Source organism: Priapulus caudatus, unplaced genomic scaffold, assembly GCF_000485595.1.
Source record: "Priapulus caudatus unplaced genomic scaffold, Priapulus_caudatus-5.0.1 Scaffold2206, whole genome shotgun sequence".
Lineage (NCBI taxonomy): Eukaryota > Metazoa > Priapulida > Priapulimorpha > Priapulimorphida > Priapulidae > Priapulus > Priapulus caudatus.
The window spans coordinates 12,801-33,162 of NW_014579267.1; the positions used below are offsets into that span (position 1 = coordinate 12,801).

General features: G+C 42.9%; 1 protein-coding gene across 1 annotated transcript in view; it reads left to right on the top strand.

Annotated features, from left to right (window-relative positions):
- LOC106818390 (sorting nexin-29-like) overlaps positions 1–17,643 on the top strand; it is a 19,645-nt gene extending 2,002 nt beyond the window's left edge. Inside the window, exons 2-20 of the mRNA XM_014823102.1 lie at positions 1,061–1,131; positions 1,772–1,905; positions 2,142–2,243; positions 3,152–3,277; positions 3,425–3,495; positions 3,782–3,943; positions 4,548–4,659; positions 4,776–5,630; positions 6,018–6,130; positions 6,317–6,413; positions 6,745–6,815; positions 11,598–11,790; positions 12,048–12,133; positions 12,994–13,097; positions 13,439–13,555; positions 13,839–13,991; positions 14,527–14,667; positions 14,864–15,003; positions 15,266–17,643. Of these exons, the coding sequence (XP_014678588.1) occupies positions 1,061–1,131; positions 1,772–1,905; positions 2,142–2,243; positions 3,152–3,277; positions 3,425–3,495; positions 3,782–3,943; positions 4,548–4,659; positions 4,776–5,630; positions 6,018–6,130; positions 6,317–6,413; positions 6,745–6,815; positions 11,598–11,790; positions 12,048–12,133; positions 12,994–13,097; positions 13,439–13,555; positions 13,839–13,991; positions 14,527–14,667; positions 14,864–15,003; positions 15,266–15,401 (2,984 nt within the window). The 3' untranslated portion in view covers positions 15,402–17,643. The remainder of the gene's footprint in view (positions 1–1,060; positions 1,132–1,771; positions 1,906–2,141; positions 2,244–3,151; positions 3,278–3,424; positions 3,496–3,781; positions 3,944–4,547; positions 4,660–4,775; positions 5,631–6,017; positions 6,131–6,316; positions 6,414–6,744; positions 6,816–11,597; positions 11,791–12,047; positions 12,134–12,993; positions 13,098–13,438; positions 13,556–13,838; positions 13,992–14,526; positions 14,668–14,863; positions 15,004–15,265) is intronic.
- The last annotated feature ends 2,719 nt before the right edge of the window (positions 17,644–20,362 follow it).

The window sequence follows — 20,362 nt, forward strand, 5'->3', positions numbered from 1 at the left end:
TTCATCATGCCTCCCCTAGAACACCATAGGGGGACTTTTCACGCTCCATAATCACACCCTTAAGAGGCATGATGGAGAGCTCCATTAAAAAATCACACCCTTAAGAGTCATTAGTAGTCCTCCTGTACTTTTCAAATCTGAAAGCCTGGTTAAACATGGATTTGTTGACTGTTAACAAAGGACTGAACTGCTTTTGCTATTGTTGATGTGAGGCTACAGTTGCACAGTTCAATTGCAAAGGCAAATGTTTGTTGAACAAGGTTTACGCTCCTTAAATCATATTATTTTCTAAAGCAGTCTGTATTAGCACCCTGAGTAGCACCCTGTATTAGCACACTGGAATGAACCCTGAATGCTCGCGTGGGTAGGCAAAAACATGGGGGCAGCCCATTACGCATGCATGGGAGTGAACTGCCACTATTCTAATCATAATTATTGCCTGGCAACCTGCAATGCAGATGTGTTAACTCACAGCTGAGCGAAATTCTTGCCTGCCTGAATATACTTGGATTTTAGCCGGTAGGATTTCAGCAACTCAATGGAGTGAGGTTATCACGCACGAAGGGTGATGCCATCTTTGATTATTGATGACACTTGCACGCGCCATCTCGCGGCAACTGCTTTTGCTATTAGAGCCCCCTCCCCCACTCTCCCCCCACCACCACCACTACGCTCGCGCTCGACGCATATCCATGATAACATGTTAATATAGCGAAGTCATTAAAGTTACACAGCTGTATCTTTATTACTGTACTACCGGTATAGCAAAGCCTAGCTATCATAGATTTTAGATCTGTATTAGTAGTATCCTAGGTATATGCTCTGAGTGCGAACGCGGTGGCGGGAGGGCGCACTTGATTCGGTTGCCAGTGAGTTTATCAGAAGAATACCCGGCTACAGTACACGTCAGTTGAGTGCTGTCGCTCTGCGGCACTTGTTATCATTAGTCTGGCCCAAGTGGCTCTCGTTGCCAAGTGATTCATTACAAACTGTATGCCTTTACAAACATGCTGAACATGATACTTACATTGCATTTATTGATCCATATTGTGTATTGCAGGGGCAGATCCTGAGCAGTCATCTGCCGATAGGCAGCAACTCCTGTCCCGACTCCTTGATGCCGTAAAACAGGTAGCTGAAATACTCATAAACGAACATGTGAGCTGATGCTGCTAGTGCCACTACAACTAGTGGTACTATATACTAGATGACCCATCTGACTGAACATTTCATGTATAACGCCATTAAACTGCTACACAGAATGGTCTTCAGTGCGACTATTCTTATAGAACTCTGGGTGGTGGGAGGCAAAGAGCCAAAAGCCTAGGAATTGGAAAAGTGAAGAGAGCTTCGGTGGTTTGCGAGTACCTTATCCCAAACAATTGCCATGGGGTGGGGGTTGAAATGTAAAAAGGTACTCCAGTTTGCAATTTATGGTATGATGAATCAGAAAGTGAATATCTATTCGCGTATTTCTGTTATATACTCATATTATTCTTGAGTACTGTTTCTTTTGCCTTACGCAAATGGCGTGCTAACAAGTAGCCCTGTAGATTAACATGAGTCTGAACCTAAATTTGCTCAGACTTGATGTCTGAACCTAAATGTTGATTTACACAGTCATTAGCTGTATCATAACAACCTTATTTTGAATATGGTTCACAATATTTCCCTGTTAAAGCTCTCTCAGAATTAGGTGGCTGAGATGTAGCAAATAAGTTATAGCAAATTAATTATTATGGCGCATTTCTTTGTAATCTTTCTTTTCTAGTGCCAGGTGAGATTTGGTGGCCGGGCAGAACTGGCTACAGATGGGGACAGTCGTGTGTCCTGCCTCTGTGCCCAGTTTGAGTGTGTGTTACAACATGGGCTGAGACAGACCAACAAAGCCTTTTCAGCTTTAAGGTAACTTATTTTTTATACAAGTAGCATTTGATAAATTCTGCAAAAAATGAAATAATTGCAGTTCAAATACGGTGCAGGTGTGTAAGCTTCAGTGATAGTGGTTGTGCTGCACATTATAGTGATTGGTAGCAAGTCACTCTTGTGGCGTGCCTAGCACATTCAACCCCACGTAAGTTGAGATGCTGTCACATCTTTATATGACCTGTACATATTTTGCTTTCACCACACCTTTTCAGACAAGTCACAGGCATCAGTAAAGTCGCTGGTATTACCATAGACAATGAGCCATTGTTTTGGCATTGTGTCAGGGAATTTCTCAGCAAGCATGAGTTGGAGAGGTGAGCTTTACTATCAATGAGCTACTATAATCAGCAGTATAAAATTATATATGTATTATGTGTAAGGCATGCACACACACGCACATGCACTCACACACAAGCACGCAGCGATAGAGAGAGAGAGAGAGAGAGAGAGAGAGAGAGAGAGAGAGAGAGAGAGAGAGAGAGAGAGAGAGAGAGAGAGAGAGAGAGAGGGTGGGGAGAGCGAGAAGGGGGTGACAAACCTATGTTAGTCGCAACCTGTTCATAGAAACCATGAGAATTTCTCCACTGAGAAAAGAAATGCTGTGTCATAAGCACTGCTATATATACCTGCCGGTGACCTGTCACCAACAGCATTGATTGCCGCATCATGAATTGCCTATATTGCCATAAAAAATGCGGATTAAATGAGCAGCGTGGAAGAGATTACCACTGCTGCCGCTCAGCACGGCTGTTCACTTAAAATTGCTGTTAAATGTGGTGGCCCAAATTGCTATAATATCCCCAGCTATTGCACCCCAGACTATACGAAAAAACAGAGTTAGTGATAATCATGTCCCCAGCTTTTAGCAAAGAATTTAAATACCAATTTGGCCCATAGTGATGTCGCCACTGAAAGTTCTCCACTAAATAGCAAACTGAAAACCTTTAGTGAAACGCGGCCCTGTTGTGTTGTCTGTTGTATTGTTTGTTTTTGTTTTTTTGCTGTGTATTTACTGTGTTGTCAGCTGTATTGTTGGTGTCTGCTATGTCTGTTGTGCCATGCTGTCCAGTATGTTTATCACTATTTTTCACCATCTATGGAACGAATTGTCCTCTTCCTAATTTTTATCCGCCATGGGTTCATGTTGTTAGTCTGTCAATCAGTTTGTGTTACTGCGTACTGGGTGCATGTGGAAAGGCTCAATGTAGTCACTTGTTTGCAGGTACATGGTGCTCAAGCATGTTACGACTGACTCAGGAAGAGCCAGGGCCTGGTTGAGATCAGCCCTCAATGAACACTCACTGGAACGCTACATGCACCTTATGGTGAACGACACGGCGCTAGTGAGGTAACCTCATCGACATTGACCATTTATTAATCTATGTTGGAGCCAAGCTCAGTCAGATATAGCTCAGTCTGTCTTCATATCGTGTCAACTAGGTAGTCATTAACATATACCATTTATATGTATAAATATATTCATGTACTATTTCAGTCACTTCTATGAAGACTGGGCATTAGTGGCAGATCAAGAAAGGAGCAGCATGCTTCCTGTTATGGCAGCAGGTGAGATTACAAGTATTGGCTCGATAACACCTCGTGTTTTTAGCTAATCTAAGCTATCCCTCGGAATGAGCTCAAACGATGCTGCTGGCAGCCGTTCGTGGGGCGTCAACAATAGTGGCACAAACGTAAACGGCTTGACGTATGGTATTGATATTCGACATTGTGTTGCTATTGATTTATTGATTGATACTGGCAATCTGAAATGACATTGGGAGGTCGGACCTAACGGCATTGGCCTTGTCAATAGATTGTCTGTTGTACTTTCAACAAAATATGCATTTCACAGGTCTTGGCTCAATTCTGTTTGCAATCAACATCGATAATGAGGATCTGAATGGTAATCAACAGCCCTTGCCACTCTCCTCCATGGACAGACAACGCCCAGCTATCTCACACCCACCCCCATTTAGTCCTGAACCAAAGGCAGTCATGGCAGTTGTACCTAGTGGTAGGTTATGAGTTTATGTGTCAGCGTGCGAGTTAAGGTTCAACTGGTGTGTCAATCACTGCCAATAGATCTATCTAGGTTTATTAATGCTGAACTAATCTTCAATAGCTTGATGTGTTCATTGTCTTTTATATCGGAATTTGTTATTTATGAAACCATTGATGAATCAGACAAACAATGGACACCATTGCCCTTGTTAACCTTCATTTGTCAACTGGATAGTTGGTTGTTCATTCAATTTTCTGCTAGTGTGAACATAAAATTTGTGTGAAAATCGAATCTGTTTATAACACTATTCGTTTCAATCCCAACGTTGCAAATGTCCTGAAGTAGGTATTGTCCTACAACTCGCACATCAAACTCAAATTTCCCAATTTTGTTTTCTTGTTTCTATGTGGGTGCACAGTAGTGCACCATGGCTATCTAAACATTACAGCATATTACATCATGAAGTGAGAATTATGGAATATTTACAGAACTTGGACAAATTTACGAACAGTTACAACCATATTTATATATATCTCAGATCTATATATATATGTTATATGCACGTGTATATCTATATGTAAGTGAAGCTGGTGATGTTGCCTTTTTCTTTATGCAGATCCCAAGAAGGAAAGAAGAAAGAAGAAAAAGGTTCCAAAAAAAATTGTGTCGTTTGATGACGATGACACCTCGTCAACTTCAGTCACAAGTTCTTCAGTGACGAGCCCTAGGTAAGTCTACTATAGACCAAGTACGAGCCAATGCGCAGTTACAAACACTTCACGTTGTAGTTAATAGCTCGTCATGACACGGCCAAACCTAATTGCCGTTTCTGTGTATTCTCCAGATCGCTGTATCAGACATACGTCTTCTCTCCACCCACAACGCCTCCAGTGACGAGGGTTGGCATGGTGACCATTGAGCCAAACACACCTTCAGTGACCAGTGCACTCTGCAATAGTCAACCGAACATGTCTCTGGAACCCGCGCATGCTCTCTCAATTCGTGATAAGCCAGGGCTTTCATCACATGCTTCAGACAGTAATCTACTAGCGAGCAATCCTACCACGGTCCTGCCGTCTCACCAGTCGGATCCGAACCTGCACACGTTGGCCTCGCAAGAGGGCGTCCCCAGAAAACTGTCGCTGGCACTCACGAACATTGCCTCGCCTCTCGCAGATGCTGCGGCAGCACTGCAGTCTCCAGCCACTTCAGGAACAATCGAACTGCAAACTGTGATAAACGCAATTGGCATTCCGAATGATCCTGTCACCGAGCATGTTGTAGCTGACGAGGTAGGGGCGCGCGACGAGGGTGACAGACTCGAGGGAGCCGCCGTTATGGGTGAGATGGCTGATGCGACGGCGAGCACAGCTGCAGCAGCACACATCGTCTGCAGCGAGCCTGCACAAAGCGATCCGAGTTCTCACGACGCAGGCGTACGCCCTTCTCCCGATGCTTCGCTTGGCGACGAGGAGCGACAACTTTCCACGGCCGACTTGGTGCCAGGCGTTGTTGCCATTTCTTCCTCCACGCAGTCACTGCTCGTCGGCAGAGAAATCGCAATGACGAAGGAAACAAACGTGTCGGATAGATCGACACAAAGACACGCACAACACACGGGCGCAAAACAGCAGGCTACTATCGTAAACAAGAGCCTAGAGCGGGTTGCGGCATCTGCCGGTGTCAGTCCTGAGAATAGGTAGGAGCAGTGGTCCCTGCACTTAGCAGATCTTCTTCCTGATGTTGTGGCATATTTGCAAATGTTTGCATGCCACCACATCGAACAGCCGTCTTATTCTTCTTCATTCAGCATCTTAGGGACTTCTAATGTGAGGGAGGATTAGAAGCTTGATTAGAGGAAACTAGAGAAAACAACACCAAAAACTATACTAAAGTCATATGAAATTAATGTTAAGGTGGCAAAGTTCACATGCCCTGCTGACTTGTTCATTCTAGACGCCGTGCGTGCACTTAGGCAGTACTGGCCCAGAATATGTGAGTGACAATGTGCAGAATATTGCAGAGGTGTTAGGTTAATGGATGGATCATTTTCCAATTTGTATTTTACTCAATATTCTTATTTCAGACAATCTGTGGAAGGTGTGCGAGTTAGCCCCTCCACCACGTGTACGCTGACCCCAGTTAATGACATGTCTGTGGGAGACCTCTATCCTATTCCGCCCGATGAGTGCCAATCTGGTATTGCCTTACACCTACACAATACATTATGCTATCAAAGATGCTGAATAACACTGCATTTATATGTGAACAACTATATCTCTTATATCCTTTACAAGTGCTTGGGATGTCACCTTTTGTCATCATGTTACATTATGTTATCGTGGGGTGGATTAACAATGTTAACAATTGATCTCTATTCTATAGAAACGGACTCGGTTGACATTGCTTCCCTAGATTTTGGGCATGATACTGCGCAGGCAGCCTATGCTATATCGCTGGCCCAGCTGGGCCTCTCTGTTAGGTAAGTGTATGCCAGCATGTAGTTATGCATGTATAATTCAGAGTTGTTATGATTAGCTATGATAACTTTAAGCAACTGGATTGTACTTTAAAGCCGTTGCAAGTTTCCAGTTTCAAACAGAATTATGTTGCTTGGCATTTTTCAAGTAAACTGTTAAAGAATAACGAAACGACAAAAAATTGCATTTGTCAAAGAAAATTGTTCGATTTGTTTTATGAATGCTAGGAACTTAGAAGGGTTAAACTGCATAAGTGTAATAATTTGCACTATTTGCAATATTTCTGAGTAGTGGCTTACAATGGAAGTACGCCTGTTTGTTTCTCTGCTGCAGTAGTGACGCCGCTAGCTCCAGAGCAGATGCTGTTCATCCACCGTCGATCTCCCAGGAAGCAATGTCACCTGGTATGCTATCCCACAATTCCACTGCCATTGTTATTTGTATTTATTCTATCTATATATTTGTTGAATAATCACATGTTGATGTAAACATCTGTGATCTAGTGATCCAGTATTTTTAGCTCATCTGACATAGTCAGATGTCAGCTTGTATATCGACTTGGTCCGTCCGTCGTGTGCGTCGGTCGCGTCGATCCGATCAACAGTGGGCACAAAATCTTTAAGTTCGCTCGACGTAACGGTCACGATATTCGGTCGTTTTGGGGAGGATCAGTCAAACGAGTTCTGGAGATAGTCGAAGCTGGGGTCTAATTTAAAGGTCAAGAGGTGTAAAAGAAGGGTCGGAACACTTCACTCCTTTAACTTAAGTATATGGAGAAATGCCTTAGAATTGCAGGTCCACAATTCTAAACGGCTTTTGACTTAGGCTCGAGTGAATAGTCGGTTGGCATTCCTCGCTGACATATGCGAAGAGTAAGTGTCGCGACTAACCTGTTGCCTCAAAGAGGAGGGTTTAAACATGATTTGTTGACTGTTTAACAAAGGACTAATAACATGCTTATTTGCTGATTATTGAGAGCCCATAACCTGTGTACAATGTGAGCTAACAGTTGCACAGTTTATTGCAAAGGCCAAATGTTTACGTTGAACAAGGGTTTACGCTCATTAATATCATATGATTTTCTAAAGCCAGTCTGTCTATAGGCACCCTGCATTAGGCCTGAAGGCGAATGATGAAATCAGTGAATTCTCACGAGCAAAAACACAGGCCAGCCCCATGGCTGGCGATAGCTATCTTATCATAATTCGTGCCTGCAACTGCCAATTGCACCTGTTAACTCACAGCTGAGCAACTGCCGCTGACTATTACTTACTTGGATTTTAGCTGTAACCTACTGTGCGATTTCAGGAACCGTGCATCTCCTCTTGATTCATTGATACCACATTGGCACCGCGCCCCATCTGCTCGGTCACTATAGGCTAGTTTATTTAGATTTTTATTCTCATGCTTACACTTTCTGAGCTTATAACGAATACAATAATAACTAGTACCATCATTTATAATTATAATATTTACTTTTTAGCTTCATCCTGACATTGTCAGATGCAAGCTTGTAGAATCGCTTTGATCGTCGTCGTGCGTCCGCCTGTGCTGTCAACAGTTGGGCAGAACATTATCTCTAACCCTCGCTCTCCGTACGCGTCAGATAATTCGTTTGTCGTGGCGGGGATTTATTCGTCAACAACGAGTTTGGATGTCGGAAGCTGTTTGGAGTACACCCACGGTCAAAAGGCTCGAAGTGTGTATCACATCAAGAGGGGGAACACACTTCATGCCTTACTTAAGGTATAGCGCGCGAATGCAGCGAATCTCGCCTCCGCCGCGCACAAATTCTAAACGGCATCGGACTCGCGCTCGTGGATAGTCCGGTGTTAAAGCATCATGTAGAAAAGCCATCACTGTGCCGAAATTGCTCGGAGGTCACAGGATCAACAGCGTCAATGGGACCAAGGCGCAGATTTTAGCATTTTCTGAGCGACATGTCTTGACCGGGAGACGATTGAAAAACTTTTTTGTTTCAAGCGGTGACCTAGCTTTTTATGCTTTATTGAAAGGACCATGAATGTCCATTCTGCTGGACATGCGAGAGAAGTGTCGCGATAAACCCTTTTGCTACCCTCAAGAGGAGATGGTTCAAACATAGGGTGAATTTGTTGCTGTCACCAAAGGACTGGAATGCTTATTCGCTTAGTAGCATTCCATACCCTCCCCACCTCCCTTCCCTTCCTCCACCCCTTCCCCTCCACTCTTCTTCCCACCCCTCCCTTTACCTCCCCCTCCCCCGTACCTCAGAGGAGGGATTAAACATGGATTTGTTGACTGTCTGTTAGCAGAAATTTGACTGCCGGTTTGCTAGGTAGAATCATTTACGATGCTCTGGATGTCATGCAGGCTCCAACTCCTTCGTCACAGTGACCTTATTCCAAATATAACTGCCCCTAACATTTGTTACAACGATGGTTATGTCTTAATTCGTTACTCATCTTCAACTACTTGGTCCTCTCTCTCGTCTAGATACTTCAGTATGTTAGCACTGTATACGCTCAATCACGCCATATGCCACCACTGCCCAGCTGGCTGCTGCTCAGCTGTCATTCGAGTGAGCACTGTGTCTCGCGTTCGGCAAGTTTTGTACTCACTGGTGCGATTAAATTTGGTTGCAAGGTGGCAGCTCTCTGATTGCAGCCTGTGAGGCTTTGCGCTCTACGGTAAATGGAACTCCGCAATTGACGGTACATATTACTGTATTCTAATGCACATAAATACGCTTTACGTTAGTACTATGAATGATGGAGCTTCCATCTTTAATCTGAAGCACTTAAAGTGTACGCGCCATCTTCGTGATAATTGTGGACACTTTCATAACTGATCATCGACTGTCTCCTTTTGAGAGGTTCCTCGATAGCCATTCTGTGCGTGTCACTATTTCGCGGTTGTATGTGTAACACATTTGGGACTAACAGGGTTTACCTAGAATCCACCACTCCCCACAGACTGTCACCGCAGTATGACGTTAGATGGTAGCCGCTGTTTCGCTATGCGGCCACTCTGTCATCTGAATCTTTAACACGTACTATCTGTAGCTATGGCAGTGGTATCATTTACCAGTGTGCGCAACATAAGCTGTTTACATAGAATCATTTAGAGGGAACACTAGGGTATATTTAGATATATACTATGAGAAGTGGTCACTCCGAGGGGGGCATTCAGAAGAAAGCATTATTTAAGGGGCAGTGAAAGGCCATCATCGCTGGGCGCTTTTTTAATTTTTAATTATAATTAGAGAGAGAGAGAGTTCTAAGAAGATATTAAGACGAGCGGGTAGAGTAGTTTAAATTGCAGACGCCGACAGGGAAAACGGGGATCAACGGCTGTGTAAAATGCGAGCGGGAAAGGGTAACCAATTAGGTTGTGCGAGCATGTTGCTGCAATGGGGTGGAACGGTGGAGCAGGGGGAAGGAAACCGGTCGAAAAACGTAGGGGGAAGGAACAGCCGGGGGCTCGTTAGGTCAAACGCGTGTTCGTCTCTGCCTGGTGCCCTGGCTCAAATGTTCATGCTCAGGGTAAAGCACTGGGAGGGTGTGCGAAAGATAGAAGGGTGAACCGTAGTGGGATAAAATCATCTGAGACGAGTGGCAAACCCGAGAGGCAACGAGGGTGGAAAGTGGCGAGGCGGGGGAGGTGAGGTGGGACGCCAGTGCGGAGGGAGTTAAGTTGGCCTGGCAGGAGAAGAAGGGACTCCCGCCGTAAATGTGGCTGGCGCGCCCGTCCTAATTAACTTGGCAGATCCATGCTCATATGGTTGAGAATCTTCTATATAGATAGATAAAAATAGGCATAGCTGGAATCTATGACACAATTCGAAGTGAAAGCAGTATCATTTAATAAAATAAACCAAGAATCGCATTGGGGGGCAGATAGTGAGGTGTCACTAACAATGATGTGGTCACGCAACTGGTTTCTGCAATTGCGCCTACCAAATGTGTCACTACGCACGACTGAAGTATATAACCTGAGCAAAAAGACCCAGATGAGCTCCAGGCCGCTCTGCGGTCTTGTATAGCTCATTCTGAGATGTCAGGTGCATGCAATTGTGTTAGAAATCGCATGACTTGTCGTGCGTCCGTTCGATTCGTTCGTCCGTTTCAATCTGTGGCCACAAATCTTTAAAACCACCGCTCGACGTACGGTCGACGATAAATATTCGGGACGTTGGGGGGGGGGGGAGTCCGAAAACGAGTTTGGGATGTCGAAGCTGGTGGTCGAAGGTCAAATGGTCTAAGACGTTGTAAAGAAGGGGGACAATTCCCTCCTTAACTTAAGGATACGAGGAAATGCAGAATTGTGCACACAATCTAACGCTGCGACTAGGCTCGTGATATCGGTGTAGTTAGGCACAATGGATAGGAAAAGCCATACTCATGCTGCCGAATTGGCAGGTCACAAGGTCAAAGGTCAATGGGGCAAAGGCAGAATTTAGAACATTTTCTGAGGACATGGTCTGACCGAGGATGGAAAAATTCTTTGTGTTAGAAAGCGGTGACCTACAATTTTTATGGGCTTTATTGACAAGGACCCGTGAAATGTATTTTTCGCTGAGCAAGCCGAAGAGTAAAGTGTCGATAACCTTTTGACCCTACAAGAGGAAGAGGTTACCATTGATTTTGCTTGGGATGATTAACAAATGGACTTTGAACTGCCTTTTGACTTTAATTTAGAAGCCCATCTCTGTGAATGTGAGGTTACAGTTGCACAGGCTTTAATTTGCAAAGGCTAAAATGTTATGTTTGAACAAAGGTTTACGCTCTTTAATCATTATTGATTTTCTAAAGCGAGTCTGTCTGCATAGATCACCTGATAGGCTGAAATCAGCTGAATGGTCGTGTGGGTAGGCCAAAAAAAGCACGAGGCAGCCATGGCTGGCACGTCTTCTGAATCATAATGTTGCCTGCCAACTGCCCAATGCACATGGTCTGCAATGCATAGAGATTAGGAAATGCTGCTGGCTCGTGCGGAAAGTGTGCGCGATTATTTTGTTCAATTTGGCGTACGAACAGCTCAAAAGAATAAAGAAGACTTATGTATAAGACGTCTTGCTATGCACAAATGAATTTATCAGCAGAACACCAGACACCAGATGAGCCCTGTCGCACTGCGGCACTTGTTTAGCTTGTTTTCATTTCAAATGAATGAATAAATTGTGAATGTGGGTTTCTCTCCTATAGCTGATTTAAGGCAGGCACTAGTAGCCATGATGCTACGCAAGGAGGAGGTGGATGAGCAGAACAGATCTATACGCCACCTGCTAGAGGCTGAAATGGAGACGGCCTCTGCACTCCGGGTAGAAATTGAAGAGATCAAACGCAAGTTCTTGGAGAAAGAGGAGAAAACAGATGCTAAGATTAAAGCACTTACCAGGTAAAGCAATGGAATCGGCAGTATTGCTTGATATGCAAACTTAATTGTGGCCCTAAATTGTATGAATATTGTGCTCTTCGGTCCTGTAGAAAAAAATGTATTGTTTAGTTATGGTGCATTGAGGTATGATAAACGCTCCAGTGGAAATCCAATCGTCTCCTAGTTTTTTATCTAAATTTGTTTACGATGTGTTTTTGTATGAATCATTCGGTCCAGAGTCCATGTTCCAATTTGTCTTTTATTGCTATTACCTACAGAGAGAACGAGTTGTTGAAGCAACAGTTGAAGAAGTATGTTGGTGCAGTTCAGATGCTGAAGAGGGATGGTGCCAAGGCTAGTGAAGGTAATCTATCTACTCTACTCTATCCCTCCCTGCAACATCGCAATCCAACACATTTTAAACTAAACTTGTTGAGCTGATATCCAGTTACTGCCTTCCCATCGTCGCAGTCCACTGTTTCTATTTATGTCTAGGACCACTCATTATATCAACTTTTCCCTCAGGTAAAGATGATCAGAGGTTTTATTTTGGCAACATACTGGAGATCTGGCGACCAATAATTTTGCATTCCCTTTGTTGGATGGTGTCAAGCTGACTAGGGGCGGTTGATGATGCATACATCCACTCAGGATCCCAGTAACGAAATTGATCAGTGATTCAGAGGGTATAATTTGGATTTCTTCTTGTGAACTGCTATCACTGGTGCATTCTTCCATTGCTCAGTGAAATACCCAGCTTAAGCACAACTTAAAGAGAAGAGCAATGGTTTGTGCAGGCTCAGGTGCATATTGTTTCAGGACTTTAGCTGAAATTGAGTCAGGGTCAGTTGAAGTGTGTTCCTTTATGTTTAGAAGGAGCTCCTTTATTGCTCCTAAACTTGTTGAGCTACGCATCGCCATGAGCAATGTTTTTACACTTAAACTTCCAAGGTAATACAGGAGGCAACAACGATCATATATCATGACCAGAAGACACTTTTGCTACTGTTTTGTTATAACATGACACGATATTTTGTCAACAGTGTTTAGGGACATCCTATTTCAGCTATCAGTACAGTGTGATCCAGTGTTTAGCTATGGCAGACTTGGTGGCAATCAATTTAGCATGGCGCATCAAAAAAAAAGTTGCTGTAACTGTCTCAGCACAACTGGTAAAAGTTGTTATTTGCATCATCAAATGGTATTTTCTTTTGTTGGATACAGCATTTAAGGATCTAGTTGGGAACATTGAGCCAGCTATTCCTGAACCCAGACTGCAACGTGATTACAGCACTGAGGCTCGCGAATATGAACAAAAGCTTATACAGGTCAGTGAACATTTTGTGTAGAATATGAATAAAGTGCTTGGGAACTGGTGAGTAACTAGGTGTGCATATCGACGGATGAACGTCTAAATGTGCATTTTAATAATTTATTTCAAAATTATTCAAATTCATTTTAGTTTCGTTATTGTTCATTTCTATAATTCAGACTACTCATGAGTACGGAACTATGAGAAACTCTATGTTAGTTTTTACTGAGCAGAAACTAAATCTGTACGTTTGCTGTTGAACGTCTGTACTTGCTTATGTTTACTACAGAAGCTATTCTTTTGCATGCCAATTTTCGCATGATTGTGGCTTTCAGACACATCTTTTTACTCCATTAGGTGGCAGAAATGCATGGAGAGTTGATGGAGTTTAACGAACACTTGCACAAGCAGCTGCAGCATAAGGATTACCAGTTGCGTAGACTCAGGGAGGAGCTGGTTGACCTCAGGGGGCCTGTTAGTATGCAATAAATAATTTCAATAATAATTAATAAATAAACAATGCAATTTCCTCTAGTTTTCTACATTGAAATATAGCAAGAATCTTGTGTGCCACCCTCATAAATATGACATGTTAATGTTGTAATCTACATACGACAAGCCAGATATTTTTTATTTTTGCGGGCGGCTAGTACGCGTGATGGTAATTACATGGTAATAAGACTGTTAAGATTGCTTAAGCTTGATTAAGCTTGTAATGGTTTTCCCGATGTTGGTGTAACTATTTAATATTCCACAGCTGGCAGAACCGCAGACATCTGATGATGACCTGAGTATCACGTCTGACTATGATTCCTCATCCATGACAGCGTCTGCTCGCGCGCTCATCAACATCTGGATCCCGTCTGCTTTTCTGCGCGGCAAAGGTTCTGATGCACATCACGTTTACCAGGTGGGGAAATATACGACTATTTAGATATACAGGAGCGCCCCTACTTACGAACAGGATAGGTTCTTGGGGTTGGTTCGTAAGTCGAAATGTTCGGAAGTCCAACATTACGCTTATAAATACTGAATACTGTACACAGCATTGTAAAAAAATGTTTGTACAGTACAGCTATACCCCCAATAATACTCGACAGTATATTTTACCAGCCTTAAACAGTATTACTTAAAGTCTGAGGAGCAGAGACTGGGAATGGCTTTAAAGGACCTTTATTAAGGTTGTATATGCAGACAGATTTGTTCGTATCTCTGAAAGTTCGTAAACTTGAACGTTTGTAAGTAGGGGAGCGCATGTAACTGCTGCTGACGTCAGTCATTCCTTTTGCCTCCCCCCATCAAGGTGTGGTTGGCTGTCATTTGCTTGTGTGAAGAGAAACTGCGTAGTGCGTGTATTTATCAAATAATTCCTTGTGTTTTATTGCACCAGTAATCGGTGGCGGCTTGAGCTCAAGGCTTGTCTTTATTGCTTGTTATGGGTATAGGTTTACGTTCGCATCCGAGACGAGGAATGGAACATTTATCGACGTTATGCTCAGTTTTATGAGCTCCACTCCAAAGTGAAGAAGATGTATCAGTCAGTGAATACTTTTGATTTTCCACCGAAGAAAGCTCTGGGAAACAAGGTGCGTACTTCATGACTTCACCCAGAAGCACGGCGTGTGATTAAATGTAAGCTACTAGCTCCTCGGGAGCGAAGATGGTTGCTAATAAATGTGACGTCATTTGATTTGTAAATGTTACGTGATTAGAGCTGCTGTTCATCAGATCAACATATCAGTAGGAATAGCTGACGTGTGTACATGGTTCTTTCTACCAAAGGAGGTGAAGTTTGTGGAGGAGCGGCGTAGGCGCCTGCAACACTACCTGAGATGTCTAGTGAATATGGTGCTGCAGACCACAGCTGAGCTTGCAGCCAGCCCCAGCAAAGAGACTCTCACCAATATGTGGCCATTTTTTGGGTAGGACTTTCTCAGACGTTTTTGCTGTTGATGCTGTCATTTCATACGTTGGGCATATTTTGAGATTTCGAGTTTCTTGCTATGGCATAACAAGAGTTATAATTGTACTGGTTACAAGAATAACCTAATACAAAGCATTGTGTTGAAACGTAGTTGGCTGATCGTTCATTTTCTAGTGGGTGTTCGATGCTCGAAGCAACTATTGACAATTGATGATTAAGTCGAAATTGATGACGATTACATCTGATTTTTCTCATGACAGTGAGCCATTGGCACCAGCGCCGAAAACACGAGTAACCGCTAGCCGCAAGTTCAACATAGGTCGTCAGCGTCCTGGGAACGGAGGCAGAGAGGCGGAGCACCAGCAATCGCCACAGCAGCACTACACCGGACTATGAGAGTGAATTGCAGGCACTGACAGTCTATTTATCGGCGAGGGCAATCGGGCAGTGTGCATGTTGCTGTGCGTACAATGCTAGGCATGAACGAGATTACATTGGTTTAGAGTGGAGTTATGCCAGTTTATACCAGTGAACTACCAACTAATTATCGCCAAGCGCGCAGGTGCTGGAGAGGTGGTGAGAGAATGTGGTGAATCAATGGGAGCAGATATATATGAACAGCTGAGAGCTATCTGTGTTACAGGTGACTTGCTTCTGTATAAATGAGCAAACATGTAACCCTCCCTTGTCCCTTGCTGTACAAAATTATGTGTAGCTGGCAATGTATGATTTTATATGCGAGCAGAATGGAAACAAAATTTAAATTTTGCACTAGTATTTAAAAACTGGAATGTGAATGTAATTTAATCGGTTGATCAGGTCTGCTACTTCAGTTACATGTTTCTATGGGTATTTATAGAAACGCAAGATGAAAATATTCAATAAGAAACAGACGTGGATTTTATTGTTCAATGTAAGTTCTTATTCTGGTGATATCTGACACTTTAAGCAGAACATGATGTTATGGTGAAACCTGAAGATAACACTCAACTTGTTATATCATAATCTTACCCAACGCCATCAGTTGAAACTGACTGAGAGAATATCGATTGGAAACGTGCAGGGAAAGGAAACCTAGCAAGGGTGTTGGGTACAATAATCCAGCGAGTTGTTTTGACGAGCGGTTCATGTAACAGACACTAAACTGCGTTGATGTTGTGATATGTGTCAACTGTAGTGTGTCGATGTTGTAAATATATATTTCCACGAACCATTGAATCTCGTACTAATTGAGTGAAAGAGTAAATGATTTATTGTGAAAGTGTATAGTATAATATTAACGTTTTATTCTCATTTATTATAGAATGACTACGCGTACGGTTACTGGTTACCGTATGTCTCAGCTCAAAGTCTGGAAGTAGAGTCGTGCGTTGCGTGCGAGATAGCGCAATAATCATTGCGTACGTTTGGCCTGCCGACCATAAAATGTTGTTAAACGCTAGTAAAGAACTCTGGTGTGTTTTTCGTACAGGAAACAGGTACGGCAGCTATATTACGAGAGCCGAAGGCTATGCTACAGCATCTTCATTGCGCATGCGCGTCGGCGTTTGGGGATCATGTGGTTGTTGCATAAGGTTCATTCATACACGAAATACCACAGAGGAAAAATTGTCTACAATTGTTGGACAGTTTCATAGAAAGATTCCAGACGACCTATATATCTGCCTTGTAAATAAATGAATGGAAAGAAAAATTGACTAATTATTATAGCTCTACTTATATAGCTGACTGTGTAACGACGTGTTAACAGTATCGGTTATTTATGCATGTACGCATTGTGAAGTTTCGCATCAAATGCATGACTGTGCGTCTAGTGTGAGCTGAGGCGTATGCTAACCGTACTGCACACTACCGTATGGCAACGCGTAGTGACGACCTTTATTATATCAGGAGTCTATCAATATTGATAGACTCCTGATTATATCAGGAGTCTATCAATATTGATAGACTCCTGATTATATGTGTATTGTGTGGGTAATGAAGATTAACAGGAAGCTTATTACTGTACATGCAAATTGATTCGTACGCTTCGAGGCTGATGCTTATCTGATTGCGTAGGAAATTAATTATGAATTGATATGTAAAATGGTTGACGTTAAAAATGATCGGTAATGTTATATGGTAGTGTCGCAGTATTTTACGTTTTACTATCCGTTCATTGAATATATGTTGAATGTTTTAATGAGCAACACTGGAATATTTAGTTCCCTTGTTAGGTTCGCACTAATTATAGGTTTCTCTTGTGGTCTCCGCTTAATCTGGTCTCGGATAAACGTGGACATTGCTAGAACGACGTGTTTTTGAAAAAAATCCTTATACGCTTTACTAGGCCTATATGTTCACTGTTTATTTGGGACCACCGCTTAATCGGGACGTTCTCTTGGTTCGGACCCGATCTATCCCGATAAAGCGGGGACCACAATATTGATGACTCTTATGTAAAATCGTGAAAATTGAAAGGATGCAGGTTCCCCTCATGGATTTTTCGTCCATTTAGATACATTCAGATCGACAGGGTATAAAATAGTCACAGGGATGTGAACCGTTGTATCGCGTACAGGTGTTGTTCAACCAAAGACGCCGAAAAAGTGTTGTCATCGTTTACATATAGGATGTAAGTGCGGGAACGGGAGCGGGGGTGGGGGTGCGTGCGGGGGGGGGGTCCATTCCCAGTTTCCCAGGTAAAAAAAATGCGCCGTGTCCCACTCTCCAATTAAATAAATTCGCAATTTCCAGTTTCTTTATTTTCCATAAATTTACATTCCAAAATTAATCTGAAATTTTCCGGATCCCAGATGTTTAAAATCAAGAGCTAATAATACCTCTATTGGTATTATTAGCTCTTGAATATATTATTAGCTCATGGTAACACGCTCCAATCCCGCCTCCCGGAAATGCCCCCCCCCCCGTGCTGCTCGTAGTGCTCGGCTGATGCACTGGAAGTTCCAACAAATCGGTAAAAATAAATATAATGTATAATAAATCTTATTGCACCACTACTGCAGTGAGGAGTTGTTTACCGCAGATAGGAGAGTTAGTAGTGGTGCAATAAGATTTATTATACATTATATCAGGAGATTATATTTATTTTTACTGATTTGTTTGGAACTGCCAGTGGGCTGATGTCGAGTCGTGGTGGTTGTGAAAAAAATCGCCAGCGCTCTCGCGATAACAGTGCTATTCGTAGACGAAGAGGGGATTTGTAAACAATGAACTGTCGTATGATTACTGATTGGGGTGATTCTTGTTTGGGCATGGCTTGAGGTTGTCGTTAGGATTTGCGGTAGTAATGATAGCGTTCGCGATATGGCTTTTGATTTAGTAGGGTTGCGGTAAGGGGACGAGGAATCATTGTTCACCGTTTCCTTGATGCATCATCGACGTTCGTCCGCGATCGTTTACGTGATTTAAAATTAATTCGTTCTCGCTGATCTTATCCCGCTGCGTCGGAGACGAACTGACGGATTCTGCTGATTGTGGAGCGTGATGCACGATGTATCTGTTTCTACACGCTAGTTGGTGTGTGCTATGCGTGTACGAGTGAGTTATTCATATTTTTCTCTCCATTTGTAATAATTCTCGTCCAAAGAATTTATTGTGAGTTACAGTATGATGACTGAGTCGCGATCAACGACGGATTTTTATGCGCGTGTCGGCGCGTCGAAGCGTTTGTAAATGTTATTATTGTACATATGCGACGCGACACGTATACAGGTTTTTGTTGTATTGGCTCTCTGATGGCCCGTCTGGATATCATATATACAGCTATCGTATAACGGGCTATCAGTGATAATCATGTCCCCAGCCTTTAGTCGAGACTTTAATTGTAATTTGGGCTACGGTACTTACAAGGGTAACATCCCAGTTGGCCTACTCCCATTTCGCCTACACCCATTTCGCCTACTCCCATTTCGTCTACTCTCAGAATCGGCAATATTCCCATTTCGCCTACTCCCATTATATGCTACTGTATTTTCTATTTTTGTCAAGTTGTGCTCTCATTATTTGTACGTATGTTTTTCTTCTGGTTCCTGTAGTCTATGTATGCCAATCAAAACGATATTTTATTATTTATAAATGATTATTTAGTGAACAAACCGATCGTAGACGAAATGGGAATGGGGTAGATTTTGAGCGTAGACGAATTGCGAGTAGGCCAACTGGGAATTTTGCTGTAGGCAAAATGGGAGTAGGCCAACCGGGAATAAACCCTTACAAGTGCATGTAAATGCGAATCTCTGTTGTGTATAGAAGAACCTACGGTGCTTTCACTGGCGGTAGGTTTGCCCTTTTGATTTCTTTAAATGATTTATTATGTACGACGTATAAAATAATAAAATACACCGACGAGATACATAGAGTAAAGATCTACATGAAATTGCAGTTTTACGTCATGGTTGGGAATGTGACTTAGTTTACTTGATCCGTCGTTGTTGTTTTTTTGTTTTTGTTTTATTTAAAAAAAAATTAGAGATACTATTTATACTCTCGAGATACTATCTCGTTCCCACGAGATAATTATATCGTTCTCATGAGATATTGGGATAATTGCGATGTTAGGAGGATTGGGTTCGCTTTCATTAAAGGAGGGCAATGTGTCTTCACCTTTCATAGAAACGTATTCCTGAGTATGTCCCGTATTTTTTTAGCTCATCTGACGTAGTCAGATGCAGCTTGTAGAATCGCATGATCGTTCGTCCGTCCGTCCGGCCGTGCGTGCGTGCGTGCGTGCGTCAACAGTTGGGCACAAATCTTAACCGCTCGACGTATGGCGACGATATTCGGGACGGGGGGGGAGGGGGGTAATCCGAAAACGAGTTGGGATATCGAAGCTGGAGGTCAAGGGGTGTAAAAGAAGGGGGAACATTCCCTCCTTAACTTAAGGTATAGGGAGCAGGGGCGGATTTAGACCGTATTTGCCGTATTGGGAAATACGGTCTAGATTTCAAAGTGCCCTTCGAAATTTTGCGCTAAAAATACAGAAAACAATTTGATGGAATTTGGCTATATTCTTTATTTGTTTTCTTTTTCTTCTGATTCATTGACAGGACTTGAAGGAAATAGAAACTTTACATGGTAACAAAACTAGCTTTTATATCTGAAAAAGAAAGTGCTTGAATCATTCTGCATTAATTGCTGGTATGCAAAGCGCAGGCAAAATGAAGCAGAAATAAAATTCCAAATGGTTTTTAGCTATTGCTGCTTGACTAAATGTGTGCTCAAATGGTGCTCATTTTTGTGCCCAGTGACCCTTGAAATTTTGAAATTTCAGGGGGGAGGCCTCCCAGACCCCCCGCCATGTGCTTCCGCGCCTGACGGCGCCCACTGTGGGGTGGTGTGCCCTTAAAATCTGGAAA